The sequence below is a fragment of the Phocoena sinus genome, chromosome 2 (assembly GCF_008692025.1).
Source record: "Phocoena sinus isolate mPhoSin1 chromosome 2, mPhoSin1.pri, whole genome shotgun sequence".
In the NCBI taxonomy this organism is placed as follows: domain Eukaryota; kingdom Metazoa; phylum Chordata; class Mammalia; order Artiodactyla; family Phocoenidae; genus Phocoena; species Phocoena sinus.
Window position 1 is genome coordinate 153,389,726 of NC_045764.1, and position 19,024 is coordinate 153,408,749.

At 48.1% G+C, this 19,024-nt stretch overlaps 1 protein-coding gene across 10 annotated transcripts in view; it reads left to right on the forward strand.

Moving 5' to 3' along the window:
- NRXN3 (neurexin 3) overlaps positions 1-19,024 on the forward strand; it is a 1,706,389-nt gene that overhangs the window by 52,045 nt on the left and 1,635,320 nt on the right. For 7 of the 10 annotated variants that reach the window (XR_004348667.1, XR_004348670.1, XR_004348668.1 and 4 more), the window contains exon 2: positions 14,557-15,951. Coding sequence is in view for 6 of the 10 variants with exons in the window: in XM_032624307.1 (XP_032480198.1) it covers positions 15,243-15,951 (709 nt within the window). In the remaining 4 variants the exon portion in view is untranslated. Of the gene's footprint in view, positions 1-14,556; positions 15,952-19,024 lie in introns of those variants that run through there. The other 3 variants (XM_032624306.1, XM_032624301.1, XM_032624302.1) reach the window with 1 other exon arrangement.

The following is a 19,024-nucleotide window of genomic DNA, read 5'->3' on the forward strand; positions in this document are numbered from 1 at the left end:
ATTGGTTTTCTAAGGAGCACACTTTAGGAAATGTGGGTTTAGGCTAATTCTGGTGGACTAATCCCTGTAGAATTTCTTCTGAAGGCCATCCCTATCCCACCTTCATAGGCACACTTGCACCAGACTTAATGGTGTTCTTTTCTTCTTTTTCTGTGCTCAGGATGGGGTTGGCTTCCTTTTAGAGCACCCAGTGGGTTCAGACATGTGGTCATCCTTTGTCCTGATGATGTTGGAGGTGGGTATTCAGGTTTCAGAATTGGGTCGTACCTGCTAAGCTTCTATTTTGGTCCACTATTCCTAGAGCAGCCCTGGCTCACCCCTGAGCACCCTGCACCCCAGGGAGGATTTGATGCATCAAATAACTATCTATCTGGAGGCTTGAGGACAAAAGCACTTGGTTGTGTAGGCATGTGACCAGAGGTTGAGAGGTCTGGACATGTCAAGATAGAGTCAGGAATTCTGAATATCAGGCAGTTCCAAGGGAAAGCACTGAGTCTAGAACAGGGACTATTAGCTACTTTCTCCCTCTTTTGGATTATCTACATGGATAGGATGTGGTCTCGGGTATTGGATCAACCTGGCTGTTCAGGTATGTGGGGTATGGCCATGGATGGTTAAGAACTAGGTATAGGGATCAAGTTCAGGATCTTTCCCTATCTTCTGGATAAGAGCAATGACCTCTTAATTGGTTTCTCTGTGTCCTCATGTATTCCTTTTAAAACTAGTTCCCACACCATCTAAAATGCAGACTTTATCCCATCGTTCCCTCTGTTTAAAGTCTCTTAGTGGGTCCCCAAGGTCTCTTGAGCTTGGCACCCAAGCCCTTTGGAACTCTGCCTACAGCATGGCTCTCGAGCTTTACATTTTTCCCCACTCTTACCTCCCACCCACCCTACATTCCAGCCAAATAGAACTTCTGATTACTTCCTGAGTATCCCACGATCCTTAACTTTTCCCTGCCTTCATTCATGCCTTTCCCTCTGCTGGCATACCACCCCCATGGCTTGGTCTAGCAAAACCCCTCATTCTTTGAAGTGCAGCTCAAAAGTCTTCTTCTCCCTCTTGGCTAGTCGTTGGCTCCATCTTTTGTGCTCATGTAACAGTTGTACATTTTTATTAAAGTACCATCACCTCCCATTATGACTGTTGCTTGCACGTTTATCTCCCCTCACTCCCTAAGTGGCTGGGATCTTTGGGAGTCAGGGCCTTGTGTGGTGCCTGGTAAGTAGCAGGTATTTATTGGGGGTTTGTTGAATGAATGAATAAGTCTGAGTTGTGTTGAATGAAGTGAAGATTGTGACTTCTTAGGTCCCTCTGGTCACCCTCTCTTAGGCACTCACCTTTCTGTTTATAAAAAGACTTCCTTAGTTTAGAATAACAAAAGCCCATTCTGGCTTAGAGAGATGGAGTTATAGGGTATTTTAAAGAAGAGGTGTAATTTTGTTACCTTTCAAACATAGCACATTTTTTAAAGTTAAGATATAAATGGGTACTAATAAGTAACTTGGGAAAATAAATGCAAAATTACAGGTAGTCCTGATTATATAATAATGTATCATAAACAAAAGACCTTAAATATTACAGAATTATTCAATGAGCCCTAAAGTTGAAGTCATGTTGATAGACTAGTTAATTTTTTGAGCCATGAGTTTGAAAGTGACACTGATTTTTTATTATAGAAACTTCAAGATATTTTTACTATTAAGTTAAACCTAGAACTTTGTAGAGAAAGACGTCATGGGAACTTTCTACCTTTTGAGGATAATGAAAACTGTGTTTGAATGATTGCAAATTTTGGATTGGTAACCTAGATGAGGAGTTTGTCATTATGTAATAACTCACTATCTGTTATAAGACAAAGTCTGGCATAGGTGGGTCCATTGCGTGCCATCCAATGTATTTAATTACTGCAGGGTAAGCCCAGAGGTTTCACTTCAAATATTATGGTGTGATTGATGTATGGGTAGTATATGCTTTGACCGTTGGTTTGAGAGGGAGTCTGAGGCTCCATCTGGCTTAATAGAAGGTTTCTATGATTGATGAGTGAAGTGTACTGCGGACATGTGAAGGGAGGATTCATGTATTCACCTTCCTTATCTAACAGATCCCAGAAATAATGACCTAATGCTAATCAGTGTGACATAATGACGGAAACATAGGACTTACTGTTCAAGAGCCTGAATTTAAGGTTCAGTTACATCACTTACTGGTTCTGTGAACCTGAACAAACCACGTTCTCTCTCTGAGCTTCACTTTCTTCATACGTAAAAGAGAGTTGAAAAATTTGACATCTTGTCACTATGAAGGTAAGATGAGAGTGTTTTGTAAACTCTGAGGTACTCTACACACATTAGTGCATACTACTTTTAATGAACCTTATGAGGTCATTGCTATAGGGACTTAGTACCTATTTGTTTGCTCCATGCATGTTATGCATGGCGGTTTCCATGTGTATTGCCGGTTGTACATTCTCTGCTCCCAGCGTACAGAAGCTGTGCTGATCCACTGACTCTACGTACCACCTAGCTTCGGCCCTCACAAGGCTCCCACCTTTTTGCTTCTCTGTGGTGATGTCCGTCAGAAAAGGTAGTGACACTGAAGCTGTTGAAGTTGGACCATATCATGGGGTTCATAGGCTTGGAGGTTCCATGTTAAGGGTTCACAGTAAATTTGGAGCTAAGAACTTGGGCGTTCTTTCCTTAGCTGCCTCAGGACTGGGGCTCTCTGCGATGACTCACTTCTCTTCTACACGTCTCATCCTCTAGGAGGTGAGCCTAGGCATGGTCTCATGGCAGAGGAGCAAGGGTGAGCCATAGAAAATGTAAAATTACTTTCCAAGCCTCTGCTCATGTCATTTTTGCTAACATCCCATTCCGCCAAAGCAAGTCACATGTCTGAGCTTGGTGTCAAGGGTTGGGTGCAGTAATGTTAGATGGTAAAGTGCCTAGAGATAGAGAGAGGTGAAGAATTTTGGTCATTAACACTAGAATTATTATGTGCATAAGGCAAGCAGAGAAATAGCAATGATGGTGATGGTAACAGCTAACAGTTATCGAATGCTTACTGCGGGCCAGTTTCTGCTAGGGGCTTTATGTGCACACCCCCATTGCCCCTGAATCCTCACAGCAAACCTTTAGGTACTTGTATTACCTCTCCTGTTTTACAGATGAGAACACTGAGGTTCAGAGGAATTAAGTATCTGCCAAAGTTTACGTAGCTCCTAAGTGGTGAGCTGGGATGAGAATCTGGTCCTGTCTGACTTAACAGTCTAGCTCTTAACCAAACCTCGGAATACCAGGGCAGAGGGCAGGGACGCTGCTTGAAATTTACTGGGGAGAAACTCAGGACAAATAATAGGCAGACCCATTTCATGCAGAGGGTGGCAAACTCAAGGAATGTGTCCCTCTCATGAGTATTCACTGATGCTAGCACCTGTAAGGGATGCAAAGGTTGTAAGGCTCAGTCAGTCCCAAGCTAGTACGAATGAAAATGCAAATCTGTTCAAGAGAGATTTGTGTAAATGACAGTCTCTTTGTAGCTTTTGGAGGGGAAAATAGGAGATCTGACGGATAGCCCTTTCTGTGTTGAGGCTGGTATGGTACAGTGGTTTTGAAACTGCCCTTTAGGACTCTAGAGGTTTTGATGATACAATCTTGAGAACCACTCTGGAAGTCAAGGTGGGGGAAAGGGAGCTTTCACCTCCCACTTCTACAGAGCAACTCTGCTTTTCAGTGTCATATTTTGGGTTTTGATGCATTACTTCTTCTTTTGGAAGAAATAAGTGTCTCAGTGACCTAAGAAAGGAAAGCCACTGTTCTCATGGAAAGATCCCTGGACAAAGGGTCCAGATCCCTGGGGTCTAGTGTCACTTCGGCACTGCCCAGTTGTGAGATCTTGGACACTAGCTTGACCATCCCCAGGGTCCTTCCTCCCTCCCCCGCCTAGAATGAAGGGTTTGAATCAGGTGATCTTCACTGTCTTCTCAAGCTCTGACGTTCTTCATCTTCGGGGGTGCGGGGCGGCAGCAGTACCTATTATATTGTCGGGAATGAGATACTAGACCTGGTCTGCCAGTGGTCTGACCCAGAAGTCTCTCCCTTGAATTATTCTAACTTCCATTTGCTTCCTCACCTTAGTTGAGTCAGCAAACATTTATCTCAGCAAACATTTATCTATGACTCGCTGTGTACCAGGCACCATACCCACATTCCTGCAAAGCTTGTAAGCTGCTAATAACTTGCCCTGATCTGGGAGAGTCCCAAGAGTGCCCCCTAGCTGTGTCTTTTCCTTGCCACTGTCTTCCTTTCTTCTCTTTCTCCCTCACATGTTTATGCCTCTCTGCAGGACAGACTATGAGGGTTGGCAACAATTCATAGTCTGTGGGAATTGGCAGTGGGGACAGTGACCAGTGGGATGTGGGGGTGTTGCAACAGATGTGGTCACTGGGTCATTGTGCCCTGCCCAGGCCCCCTCAGCCACTGACAGGGATGCTCATGTGACAAAAACACTTTTCTGATTTGGATCCCTTTCCTCTGGCCACCTCCCGCTCTCAGGCAATGACTTCCTGGGAAGGGTCGGCGCTAAGGTCTGGTTGTTTCGTGGCAGTACCTGCATCTCCTTTTCAATTCCTAGGCAACAGATAGGATGGGAAGATAAGGAGGCACACAGTTTCCCCACAAAGACGGAAGGCGAGAAGACTGGAGAGTGCTAACTGGTACCCCAAAGCTATTTTAGAAAGAGGAGATGCTGGAGTGGAGATCTGGAGGAGAGGGAGTGGAACGTGAGAAGGTTTGGGGAAGGGCAGTCCAGGCAGTGGGAACAGCCCATGCAAAGGCTCTGAGGTTAAACTGTACTTGGTGAATTCTGCAAACTCCAAGGAGGCAGCATGTCTGAGGCCCAGTGAGTAAGGAGATGAGAAGTAGTAGATGAGATTGGAGAGGTGGCCTGGGGGCCAGACCATGTAGGGTCTTGTAGACCACAGGGAGGATGTTGGATTTCATTCTGAGTATGTAGAGAAATTATTGGAGGATTTTGAATAAGGAAATAATGACTTCCATTTTAAAAGGTCACTCTGACTACCGTGTAGAAGATATCCCATAAGGGGCAAGGATGGAAGCAGGGAGACCTCTTAGGAGGCTGGTACATGGTCTGGGGAGAGGGAATCATTGGTATAGTTAAATTGATCAGAGTGTAGCCAGAGCACTCCCCTTTGAGATCTTGGCTCTCTGGGCCAAGACTGGAATGTCCTGACACAGAGTCAGGGAACCCTGGGCAGCCTGAGTGTGGAGAAGAGGAGATGGCAGAGCCGCGGCATGGATTTTGGAGCCAGACCTGGTTTTGCCCCTTATTAGCTGTGTGATTTTGGGAAAATTATTTGATCTCTTGGGGGGTCTCAGTTTACTCATCTATAAGATAAGAATAGTAATAGTTGCTACTTCTTAGAGTGCAAGACACTTGGTGTATGCCTCGCACAGAGTGAGTGTGGTAGGAGCGCTTGCTGTGGGTGCCGCTTCCCTTTCATAAGATGTGCGTGCTGGGAGACAGTGCGGCTTTCCAAAATCACGGGAGGACCAAGTTGCCATTGCCTTGGTCCTGAACACACTGATCAGCTCTGCCTCCTTCTTAGAGGCTGTCCTTAGCCTGCCCCAGACCCCCAGGCTCAGCCCACACTCCCGCTGTAATCCTTCCTAGAGATGGCATTCCCTGTCCCTGCGCGCACATGCTCCTCTACCCTCAGCCATCGCATCACACTGCAGGAAGCGTAGTCTGCACCTCACACCTCCAAGGTGCACCCCACAGATGGGCTGTGTCAGGCCCTGCATTTGCCCCGTAGTGAAGCTGGGGACTCACTGGTCTGGGTCTGCACACCTCGAGTCTGTCCAGAGCCCCGGTGAGTCCTTTCTGCTTTACCCCTGTCAGCTCTGGTACCACTTGCTTTCTTAATGGAGAATTTGTCAAGTAGTGGGAATAGTTAGCACAGTGGGGGCCTTACTGTGCCCTGGAAAGAGAACAGAGAGAGCCATCCCAGCAGCCCCCGACATGATTGCTGGGCAGGCTTATTGCCTCTTGTCTGCATCTCTCTCTGCATCTCTTGCATGTTTGATTTTTTTCTCTTTGTGTAGAGAGAGTTGGCTAGGAGAAAAGACCGTAAATTGCACTCTTTCTGGGCTGGTGCTGCGAAAGCTGGATAAGATTGTCTTCCTGAGCTGAATAATTTCCCTCTCCCCCTACCTCAGTTAGGTGGAAGATCAGCTGACACCTAGTTGATTTTTCCCTCCCTTTCTCTTCCCCGTTTCCTCCCCGCATCCAGCCCTCCCCTCTCCCCTTCTCCCTGTCCCCTCATGTAAAGAACTCACTGACTCTCAATTGAATCCTTTTTAATGGTCCCAAGAGGCGAGGATCTTGAAGGGTGATTATCTTCACTATAAATTATTAACTCTGCCAGCAGCCAGATGGCTTCCCAGCCCATGGCTTGGAACTCCGGACTGGGAGGCCCGCTGTCTGGGAGAGGAGGGGACGGGGAAGGGAGGAGGATGAATGAGGGAATGACCACAGCCTCTTGAGTTCCTAGCTGCACCTAGGATGCTGGGGAGCCTGTCGGCACCTTGCAAGGCCTGAGTTCTGTCGTCTGTGGGGAAGCGTTTGTTGTGGTTGCGTTTTGCACACTAGAAAACTCAGGACACCCTTAGGATGGAGTAAAAGTGATAGGAGGGGCAGAGACTAATGCCATGAGTTGCTTTTAGTATGAACCTTAAAGGATTGTCAGGCATGGTAAGAAGCCTTGATTATCACCTTACGTTGTGTAGTCTTTTACCTCCTTAGGTGTTCACGACATCCTGGAAGGTGTATTCATTGTTTTCCCTAATTTACAAGAGAAGAAATAAAAATTGGATAGATCATAGAGTTTCCCATGAGGTCACTTGACCCATAGTTAGTGGAAAGACAGAGCCTCGTTCTGACTCCGGTCTAGCGGTCTTTTCCCCATAGCAGACTTTTCCTCAGTTGCCTATGCCTCGTATCCTTCAAGTTTCCATTAAGTTCCCCCTCCACTGAGAATTCTTCCCTGATCACACTGGGCCAGAGTCATCTTTTGTTCTTCTGGACTCTATTGCACTTCATGCAAAGACCTATTTAGTACTGGACATGCAACGCCAAAGGGTTTCCAGTCTCTTCTGGGATTTCTCCAGTGACGGGGTAGCCCACTTCATCTGGAGGTGGTCTGTGTGTAAGATAAAGACACAGATACTCTTTCTAGAACGTCCATTCACTAGACAGAAACTCTGTCCTTGAGAGAGCCTGTGGGATCTCCCTTCCAATTTAAGGCTGCCTCAGGCCCCTGAAGATACTGTTCCTGCTACTGTCGAGTTGTCTCACACGAAGACTCAGGTGTGACTCTGACCATTGTCTGTGTCATTGGGATGAAGTTTAAAAGATGTCCGTCTGTCCATGTTACTCTCCCCGAGCAGGCCAGTTGAGGCACCAACATCAGCCATGCTGCTAGGAGGAAATACAAGCATCAAGGGCAAGTAGCGGCAGCAGCGGTAGCTAGCATTCACTCGGTACTTACCTGTGCCGAGCACTGCTCTCTAAGGGCTTTACCCTTATTAAGTGCCCTTCCGTGGTAACTCGCTCTTAACTCCATTTTACAGATGAGGCAGCTGAGGCTCAGAGAGGATAAGTGACTTGCTCCAGGTTACACAGGTAGTAAGTGGTACATCTGGGATTTGCACTCAGAAGATCTGCCTCCAGAGCCCATGGGTTTAACCTCCTTGAAATGGGCACTTACTCTAACGCCTGTGTTCTGTTTGGACTTTAGAGACTGACATGGAGGAGGAAGGGTAAGCTGGGATGAAGTGAGAGAGTGGCATGGACGTATATACACCACCAAATGTAAAATAGATAGCTAGTGGGAAGCAGCTGCATAGCACAGGGAGATCAGCTCCGTGCTTTGTGACCACCTAGAGGGGTGGGATAGGGAGGGTGGGAGGGAGACGCAAGAGGGAGGAGATATGGAGATATATGTATATGTATAGCTGATTCAGTTTGTTACAAAGCAGAAACTAACACACCATTGTACAGCAATTACACTCCAATAAAGATGTTAAAGAAAAAAAAGGAGGGCTTCCCTGGTGGCACAGTGGTTGAGAGTCCACCTGCCGATGCAGGGGACACGGGTTCGTGCCCCAGTCCGGGAAGATCCCACATGCCACGGAGCGGCTGGGCCCGTGAGTCATGGCCGCTGAGCCTGCGCTGAAGACCAATCATTCTCAGTGCTGTATGGCATTTTGCATGAATAGATGACAATTTTCTATTCCATTCTACCGCAGCTGGACATTTGGTTATTTTCTAGGTTTTGGCTATTATGACTAATGTTGTTATGAAGATTTTTGTGCATGTCTTGGGTTGGACATAGGTAAGCATTTCTGCTGGTGCATACCTAGGAGGGGAATTATGGAGTCATGGGACAAAAATATTTAGCTTTAGTAGCTATTGCCATGCAGTTTTCCAAAAGTAGTTGTACCTCTGTGCATTTTAAAAGTTAATAAAGTCCAAAACTACCCTATGAGATAGGTATTATCATTCTCTCTCTCTCTCAGATGAATCAAAGACTCAGAGAGTTGCCCGAGGCTAAATAGCTATAGTAATGACAGTCTGGGTTTAAATACAGCCCTGCCTGACGCCAAAGCCCATGCTCTGCATCACTACCCTGAACTACTTTCGTATTTCAGAGAGAATTCATGCCTTCACCCTCCCACACCCCCACCCCCACCCCCTCCGCCTGCAGTAGAGCCTTTGCTGTTGAGTTAAGATAGAGAGTACTGAGTGTGAGGGGCTGCCCTAGTGGTGTAGTGTCAAGAGGGGCATAGTTTAGTTGACAGAGTGAATTTCTGAGGCTGTTGTGCAAGGAAGAGCCTGCATCCCCCTCCAAAACACCTGGGGATAGAGCATGCCCAGGGACATGGGCAAGAGGGGTGTAGAGCATTGGTGGTAGGGGTGAGACATCTGACATGTCTCTCAAGTCACAGGGAGTCCTGCCAGGTATGAGTGGCCATATGAAATGAAAGCTTCTGTTGATGTGTCAATGACAGTATTTTTTTTTTTTTTTTTTTTTTGCGATACGCGGGCCTCTCACTGTTTTGGTCTCTCCCATTGTGGAGCGCAGGCTCCGGAGCGCAGGCTCAGCGGCCATGACTCATGGGCCCAGCCGCTCCGCGGCACGTGGGATCTTCCCGGACTGGGGCACGAACCCGTGTCCCCTGCATCGGCAGGCAGACCCTCAACCACTGCGCCACCAGGGAAGCCCAATGACAGTATTTTTTTAAGGTTTAGTATTAGGAGAGTATCAGTCAGGACTCTTGGTCACAACCCAACTAAAACTTACTTAAGCAGGGAGAAAAAAGAAAGTTTTGGTTCATGTAATGAAAGTCCCAGGATCCACTGGGCTTCAGGTCTGGCTACATTTAGGTGCTAAAACATCGCTAGAAATCCATCTCTGTCCATCTCTCGGCTCTACTTCTTTGTTGTCTTCATTATTAGACAAGATTATGTTGAATAGTAACAATGGTATCTCTTATCAGTTCTGGATTTCACTATAGTTGTTTGACAATAAGGTAAAAAAAGAGGGCCCTTCTCCCAATAATTCCAGAAAAAGTTCCAGAGTGAACTCCAGTTTGACTCAGTTTGGTTGACAGACCCATCTTTAAACGAATCACTATGGCAGGAGATTGGAATGTCCTAATTGGCTAAATTGGGTCACAAGATCTGGGGTTGGGATGAAGCCCACCTAAATGACCTGGACTCAGATTGGTGGTGAAAATCATTTTACCTTCAAAGGGGGGCAAGGGGTATGGTGAAAGGGAGGCAAGTAGAACCAACAGAGAGCCATTATAGGGACTTTCTGGTCCTGATGAGGGACATAAGAAGGATGCTGATGAGAAGTTCCAGAGCAGGGGTCCCCAAACCCTGGGCCACCGACCAGTACCGGTCCGTGGCCTGTTAGGAACCAGGCCACACAGCGGGAGGTGAGCAGCGGGCCAGCAAGCGAAGCTTCATCTGTATTTACAGCCGCTCCCTTCGCTCGCATTACCGCCTGAGCTCCGCCTCCTGTCAGATCAGGGGCAGCATTAGATTCTCATAGGAGCGGGAGCCCTACTGTGAACTGCGCGTGCGAGGGATCTAGGTTGCGTGCTCCTTGTGAAAATCTAACGCTTGGTGATCTGAGGTGGAGCTGAGGCGGTGACGCTAGTGCTGGGGAGCGGCTGCAACTACAGATGGTTGTTAGCAGAGAGGTCTGACTGCACAGAGACCATAATAAATCAGTCGCTGGCAGACTCATATCAAAACCCCATCAGTGGGTGGCAAGTGACAACGAGCTCAGGGCTCCCACTGATTCTGCATTACGGTGAGTTGTATAATTGTTTCATTACATATTACAATGTAATAATAACAGAAATAAAGTGCACGATAAACGTATGTGCTTGAATCATCCCCAAACCATGCCCTACCCCCGCCCCCAGTCCACGAAAAAATTGTCTTCCATGAAACCAGTCCCTGGTGCCAAAAGGTTAGGGACCGCTGTTCTAGAGGAAGAACTGGCAAGCCCAGTCTGAGGCACTGAGGACAGTAATCATCGTGCCTTCCCACTGACCGTGGTTCTAGACACAGGCCCCACTTTCCTCTGAGTCTGTCAAGGGAACAGAGGAGCTGTAGGGAGGGAGGTGGAAAGGCACATGGCAGCCAGATCTCCTGAGCTGTGCCGATGGCAAATAGCCCATGTGTCGGAGTTGTGTGAGGGCCCCGCTGCCTCCTAAGCAGCTGGATCGTGAGACGTTTGCAAAGATGTGAACCCCCCATAAGGAGTATGCCATTTAATAATTATGTAAATTAGCTGGCAATTAGATAATGTCACTCACTTTCCCTGTCCTGCTGGATTCTCACACAGCAGACAAGCATTTTGAGCTTCTGCACCAGTCTGGGCCCTCCACGTGGGCACTGGAGCAAACCACCTGCATGTGCGGCTCCCTGCGTCCTCTGTGGCTCAGGATGAGGGTAGCAGTTGCCCTATCCGGTTAGAGAGCACTCCCTGGCTCCCATTTTTCCCATTCTTGAGCCTCGGCACAGCCCTGCCAGAGGGTTAGAGAAGGCCAAAGGGTAAATGCCTGGGGCAGCTGGCTCGAGGCCTGTGATATTAAATGTAAGGTCATCTCTAGCTTTTGGCTGGGCCACTGTGGCAATTTTCTAGAGGCCACGGAAATGTCCACAGTTCAAGAAAGAAATGGAAGGGCTTTAGGAGAGAATGTGGGCAGACCATAGGGTGTCAAGTGTAGATTAACCCAATTCTGATGTTACCAGTCCTGGAATCAGATTCTACCTGGCGCCTGTGGGAGAGAAAGCTTGGTTTTCCTCGGTTAGCCTTTTTGACTCCCCAAGATGCAGGCAGGGGAACGTCAGTATCTCCAGTGCTGGTCCGGGCTGGAGGGGAGGACTGCCAATCTGATGGAGGAGGCTCAGCAGGTGGGATAGAGTGGTCGCCCCTAAGCAGGCTGGGTAAATTCCCATGATCCTCCTCACAGCAAGTGGTCCTGGGCAGCTTAGTTCTTAACTCGTGGGTTACCTCAGATCACTAGACATGTGCTGCTTTGTCCTGAGGAGTCATCTGAGGTGGGCATCCAGGGAAGTGTGGAGGCGCAGGATTGCCGTCATTGTACAAAGCGGGGTGGTGTGGAGGCCACCGCGTGGGACAGAAGTCAGATGATCCTCAGCAATGCTCTTCAGCTTCTGTTTTTACTGTTCATTCTCCCTGTGCATGTTTCCTGAGCTCCCACTCCATGCCAAGGCCCTGTGGCAGCACCATGGTGAAGCAGCCCGTGCCCCCAGGTTGCGTCCCACGGAGCTTCCAGTGCCTGGACTCTTTATCGCTCTGCTTTATGTCTCTAAAGTACACTTTCCCCCGCTACTTTGTGATGCCCCTGAAGGCGAGAACCATGTCTTACTCTGCTTAGATCCAGGAGTGGCTGGAAAAGATCGGAGCTCAATAAGTAGTTAGATTGAATTGAGCAAGTCATTTAATTTCTGCAGACACATAAGAGACTTGCAGGGGCCCGGAGGTGAGCTGCCATCTAGACCAGTCTGAAAGCTTCTGGAGCTATCTATCCACTTAGAGGGATTCCCATCTCCCTGCTCATCCATATCACTGAGCCCTCCATCTGAATGTCCTTGCCTCCCACTGAGGGTCCCACTGGCTTTAGCCATCTGATCCTGGGCCTTGCTTGAGCTGCACTCCTTGGTCTAAACGGGCAGGACAGGGAGTGGAGAGGGCGGTACAGCAGCCAGGGTGGCGTCACTGAGAAAACACTTGCCCGGGCCTCTGGGGCTCACATGCCGTGGGCTCCATCACATACCACATGATTTTTACATTCCCAGCTCATATATTTCCTGGCTTGGGAAACTCCTTTGGAGAGGCTTCGTGCTCATGCCTGCCTTGCTCCCCACTCTTCTAAATCAGATGCATGATAGGGGGAGGGGGCAGGGGAGCTGCTGTCCTCTGAGCACATTCCCTGAAAGTGGCCCCTTTTCAAAAATTTGATGAAAAAAATATGTAGACATGGCAGATGTTAGGACCAGAAGAAGCTGTCTTTGGGGACAAGCATCTCCTCTCTCCCCTGGGATGTTGCCTTTTGCCTTGGTTGGCATAACTCACCTCGTACAACGATCACGTTCTTAGAGACTAGGTCATCACTCATTCTCTAGCTGCCTGATACCCACCTCACCTCTGGCTTCATGTCTTCCACTCACTCCACTCCAATAGCACCAGCCTCCTTGCTGTTCTTCAAACATACCAGCCTGCTCCAGGCTTAAGGCCTTTGCACTGACTATTACTTCTGGAACATTCTTCCCAGATATTTATGTGGCTAATTCTCTCACCCTCTCTGAAGACTTTCCTTAAATCTCATCTTCTCAGACTCTGATTTGTGATGTTTGCCTATTTCTGCGGTGTAAATATTCCTAGCATAGTTGATTTCATGCTACCAAAGTGTCATCAACCAGCTCAAAAATTTCTGAAATTTTAATAGTTGGTTCTCACGTTCCGCATGAGTTGGCACCTCCACACTGCTGTGCCCATGTTCTAGTAAAGCATCCCTTGCACCCCTGGAGGTGCCCATGCCACACTTTGGGAAACACTGCATGGACAAGACCTTTTATACAACAGAGGCTTTCCTCATGATGGATTTAATCAGCCTCTTTTTGGTTGGGCTTGCTTATTCAGGGGAAATAGGTGTTTGTTCCTGCTTAAGGAACAGTGTTTGCCTCTTCAAAGCAGGGGTAATAACTAGCTTTGCTCATGTGGTCATTATAAAAATAGTGGACAGTGGTCTGACAGAGACCATGGTGAATTATCAAACATGCCTATTAATAGGCAGCAACTTGCATAGCTCTTGGAAATTGCACTCATTGCTTTCATGTGAACACAGAAGTCTCCACTCCGCTATGTGACCAGATCACCCCCTTGACTGGGTGCTGGTGCATTTCCAATCAGTATAAAACACGCATAATATGCGCTAGGTCTGTGACATTCCTTAACTGTTCATTTGTTGTCCATTCTGCAGTTTTTTTAATTTAAAAAATGTGTCTTAATATGCTATCCCCACTTCACAGACATGTGCACACTCACACGTACAGACACTTCTTCTCGTCCCTTCCTACCTAGAAATAAGGAAGGAAAGAAGGTAGTGTTTATTGTTCATCTACTATGTATGTAGCCTCATGCTAGAATCTTCCAATACATGATCTCATTGAATCTTCTCTCCAACCTTGGAAAAAGTCTTTTATTGTCTCTACTTTATAAATGAGAAAATAGAAACTCAAATAGATTAAGACATTTTCTCAAAGTTCCACATACAAGAACTAGGATTCACTCAGCCTCTTTTTTTTTAAGGCTCAAAGCACGTATGTTTTTCAATAAGACCTTTCCCCCAACATTTAGTTAAGAGATGAGTGTTTTTTGCTCATTACTCACCTTCTGATTTATTTTCACTGATTCCTATAAATATTTCTCTCAAAAATTGAAAGGTGAGGGTCTGTCTTAGGGTGCCTACACCAAACACTGGATTGTCAAACTGAAAAAGAAAAATCTAAAAAAAAAAAAAATGTCATTTTCATGTTCATGTCTTTTAATAGGTAAACGAGTTTAAATTGTATGTGTGTATTTGAGTGTATAAAATGTTAGCACTTATGTTAAAAATAAATTTTGTCTAAGTGACCCTGTGATATGAATATTGTAAAGGTGTACTGATATGGCTTTGGGGGTTTTATACTATTTTTGCCCACGGAAAAACTGAGTGCATCATTAGGAACTGAGCTTGGGGTCCTGATGTGGCTCTGGAAGACCCCGGGCCCTCCCTTCTGTTTGAAGCACCAAGCACTGTGGGAATCATTAGAATAGGCTGGCTTGCAGTCAGCACTCCATCAATATTCGTGCAATGGGATGCAGTCTTTTCCTGACACGTGGCCCTAATCTTTGTTTCCTTCTCCCCCACCCTCCCCTTCATCCTGCAGGTCTTTTCTCTGGAGTCCTGGGAGGCAGGTCATGGGCAGGACTGCCTCTGGCCTGCACCATGAAGTCTGAGCCTGCTTCCACTCTGCCCCCGGCCCTGCTCTGCCTGAACACTCAGCTTCCAGCTGCTCCCTTCCCCGCAGCCCCCTGCTGCTAGGAGGCAGACCTTCAGGACTGTTCCTTGTCCTGTTTCTACCTTTCACCTGACTCACCTCACTGCTCGCTCCTCCTCCATCACGGCCCCCCTGACCCCAGCCCTCTCCCTGGCCTCCCTGGCTGGGGTGTTTGGGGGTCCACCGGGAGGACGGCATTGTTGAAGGCTTCCACCCGCCGTGCACTTTCTCCTCCTTGAGTCAAGGCCTCCGGATCCGCATGGATAGCTGAGATCTTTTCTTGGAGAAAGACGCTTGCACCCTCACTTTCTCAGCCTGGCTGTCCTCCTCTACTGCTGCCCTGTCTTGCCCCTGTTTATTGAGTTTCTTGCTCGTGTGCACATCTGCGGCTGTCTTGTTCACTTTCCTCCTTCCTCCCCCTCTTGATCTTTGTGCGTGTGCCTCCTTCTCCTTGTGTGTTCTCTGTCCCCCACCTATCTCCTCTTCCTCCCTCCCTTCTACTGCAAAGGGGGATTTTCCCCCGAGGGCCGTCCCCTGCCTGTCTGCCCCTCCGGGGCTTGATCCCGGCAGCCACGATGAGCTTCACCATGCACTCGGTTTTCTTCACCCTGAAGGTGAGCGTCCTGCTGGGGTCCCTGCTGGGGCTCTGCCTGGGCCTTGAGTTCATGGGCCTCCCTAACCAGTGGGCACGCTACCTCCGCTGGGATGCCAGCACGCGCAGTGACCTGAGCTTCCAGTTCAAGACCAATGTTTCCACGGGGCTGCTCCTCTACCTGGATGACGGCGGTGTTTGTGACTTCCTCTGCCTCTCCCTGGTGGATGGCCACGTGCAGCTCCGCTTCAGCATGGACTGTGCCGAGACCGCCGTGCTGTCCCACAAACAGGTGAACGACAGCAGTTGGCACTTCCTCATGGTGAGCCGTGACCGCCTGCGCACTGTGCTGGTGCTTGATGGTGAGGGCCAGTCTGGGGAGCTGCAGCCCCAGCGGCCCTACATGGATGTGGTCAGTGACTTGTTCCTCGGCGGAGTCCCCGCAGACATACGACCTTCTGCCCTGACCCTCGATGGAGTACAGGCCATGGCCAGCTTCAAGGGATTAATCCTGGATCTCAAGTATGGCAACTCAGAGCCTCAGCTTCTGGGGAGCCAGGGTGTCCAGTTGGATGCCGAGGGACCCTGTGGTGAGCGTCCCTGTGAAAATGGTGGGATCTGCTTTCTCCTGGATGGCCACCCCACCTGTGACTGTTCTACCACCGGCTATGGTGGCAAGCTCTGCTCAGAAGGTAAGGCCCTCTTCCCTATTCCTCTATCGCTAGAGGCCCACTTGGGTTGGGTAAGGACCAAGACCCCTGACGGAAACCAGCTCTATCACTGAAGTGCATCTTTAGCTGCATGTCAGATTACTGCGTCCCTTTCCCTGAGGAGGTGGTAGAAATCCTTTGCTTGCTCTCAATGGAAATCCATCAGAACTCAGCAACAGAGAATCCTGACTACTCAACCATGGGCTCCTTACGCAAATATTTGGCTGTACTCAAAAAGCTAGATAGAGTAGACTACAGGATGTGTGTCCCAGCTGAGTTCCTTCCACCGCAGTGTGGCTTAGCAGGATGAGCCCAAGGTGAGAAGTCAGACAGAAATGGGCAAAGTGGTTATCTCCGTCCCTCCTGATCCCTAGAGAATTGGGCCCTTGGGGATAGATGGGAAACTCCCCATCACTTCTTTATCATCCCTAACATAAGGAATGCCTGTGCAGAGAAAAATGCGGGAGATGGACTCCAGGTCCACACTTGGCCCTGCTGTAAATCCAGCCCTTCAGCTGTGCCCCTCCTCCTGCAATCTTATGGAAGGTGTCTACCAGGTGGACAGGGCATCTGGGGATGGGACTTCTCGCCTCCTTGTTCCAGCACTAGGATTTTCCACGTGTGCTTCCTCTTTCCTGTCCTCTCCTCTCCTGGTGCGAGAAGGCACAGACAGGAGCACTGTCCAGCCGAGCCCCCAGGGGAGGTGGCAATACTCAGCCTGGCCTTGGAGAACCTCCCAAGTTCAACTACAACTTCCCAGGGGGAGGGAAGGAGGGATTTATGCCCAGGGACTTAGGCTGCCCTCACCCTTTTCACCAAATTCTGACTATTTGGGATTAGGAGAAAAGCGGTCTAGACTTTACTTTGACAAATACTTAGATTCCAGATTCCTGGACTCACTGAAGGCCTAGATTTCAGTACCTGTTGAAGTGACAAAGTGACCATATGGGTGTGTGTGTTGGGAGGTTGGGATGAGGAAGACGTAAGGAAGTTACATCGCCTCCTATCCTTTTAGAGTTAAGCCCTCTGTTTGTTTAGAGATGTTTGTGTCACCGTCCCATGCTGGTCTCTTCATGGAGGTGGTGGAATGTGGCTCTCAGCCTTGGTAGCCCGTTAGGATCACCTGGGGGAATTAAAAGACTCTCAGGGGCTTCCCTGGTGGCACAGTTGTTGAGAGTCCGCCTGCCGATGCAGGGGACACAGGTTCGTGCCCCCGATCCGGGAAGATCCCACATGCTGCGGAGCGGCTGGGCCCGTGAGCCATGGCCGCTGAGCCTGCGCGTCCAGAGCCTGTGCTCTGCAACGGGAGAGGCCGCAACAGTGAGAGGCCTGCACACTGAAAAAAAAAAAAAAAAAAAAAGACTCTCAGGCCACACCCCAGACCAATTCAATCAGAATCTCTAGGGGGCGGGGTTCAAGCATTTGTGTATTTTTAAAGCTCCCCAGGTGATTCCATTGTGCAGCTAAAGTTGGGAACCAACAGGTCAAGGGAAGTCAGGTAGGTGTGGCCAGGTGAGTGTCTTAGTGCTGACTCCCATGATCTCTTCATTCAGGTGATGCCCCACTGCTTTGGGATTTGTAATTAAAAACAGTGTCTGTAGGTGTTCCTCAAACTTTCCCAGGACTTCCCAATCCCTAAAGCAGGTTGTGGTTGATATGAATTTTAGCAACTAGTAGGTATTACAAATTTTTTTTAAAAATCAAAACAAAGTTTATTTCACAGGTGATACATTCTGGTTACTAGGACACTTTGGGGATCTTGTTGGGAGCCTCCTTGTAGGTCAAGTATGGGCTACCTTGAGTGCTTCTTTCCTTTTTTGGGCTGGACATCATACCTCCCTTCCTGTGGGTGGGCTGCAGGAGAGGGAGATGCGAGACATGCATCTTATCCTTTTTTGGCTTCTGTTTTTCCCCACTGAACCCGCTGGAAGAAGGGTTGGGGAAGAGGGGTAGAGGCACTTTGCGACTGTGGTTACTGAAGCACTTATCACAAGCAGGTCCCTCCTGGAGCTGACTGCAGTTCCAAAGCTTCTTGGCTTTGGAGAAAGTTCTGCCTGAAGATGCTGACATGATCACTTGTTTTCTCCTTCACCCAAAGGATCTGTTCTGTTCTCAGAATTTGCCTTGGAAGCCGGCATTCTTCCTTTCTAGGGACCAGGGTGTTTGCAAGTGTGTTGTTAACTTGCTGATTATCCCTGATTGCATTTTTTGTGTTTAAAAAGAACTCATTTCCTCTGGGCAGGTTTGGATCAGCACTTTTCTGCAGGAAGAGTCTCTATGCTGTATATGTATACAATTTCTTCTCTCTCTCTCTTTTTCTTTTTTTTTCCCTTTGGTTCGGGGGTGTGTGTGTGTGTGTGTGTGTGTGTGTGTGTGTGTGTGTGTGTGTTTGAGGTCTCCAGAGGAATCTCTTCAGAGCAGATGATAGGCAGTCAATTTTTTAATAGCTAAATACAATATGTATATTTTAATAATAGTTCTTTCTGTAGGGTTCAGATCATCTCGTGGCTATGGACTGACACCTCTGTCTGTAGAAGGCAGACACGCAGCCATATTTCATTATTCTCTTGATACGTAATACAGTAAATAAACTCTGTAGTAACTAACACTTGGTTGGTTTGGAGCAGTGCAAAGTTTGAGGTGAGGATGGATGCTGGGGCAGATACCAGAATTTATTGTTGGTGACTTGAAGCCTGTTGATCCTGGTAATTGTCATTATGTCTAATCAATCACAAAAATAAATTTCAGGCTTTTAGAAAATACCCGTTCTCTCCACACACAGTTAATTTTTAGAGTAAGCAGGGAAAACTCACCTGTAAAATATGAAGGGAAAAAAATCACAGCTGCTAAGGGTCAAGCAGATCTGCATAAAACAAGATCAATAGCCTAAATAAATGCCTTCCTGTTTTCCTAAAGATAGTGTAAAGTGGGTAGTGAGGATGCATCTATTCCCTCTTCTCTCCCCCATTTTAAATTGCAAATGTCACAGAACTGAAACCAGGGGACTTAGTGCCAGCAGCGGGTCCTGTGTACCAGGCATCTGATCGCCCCACTT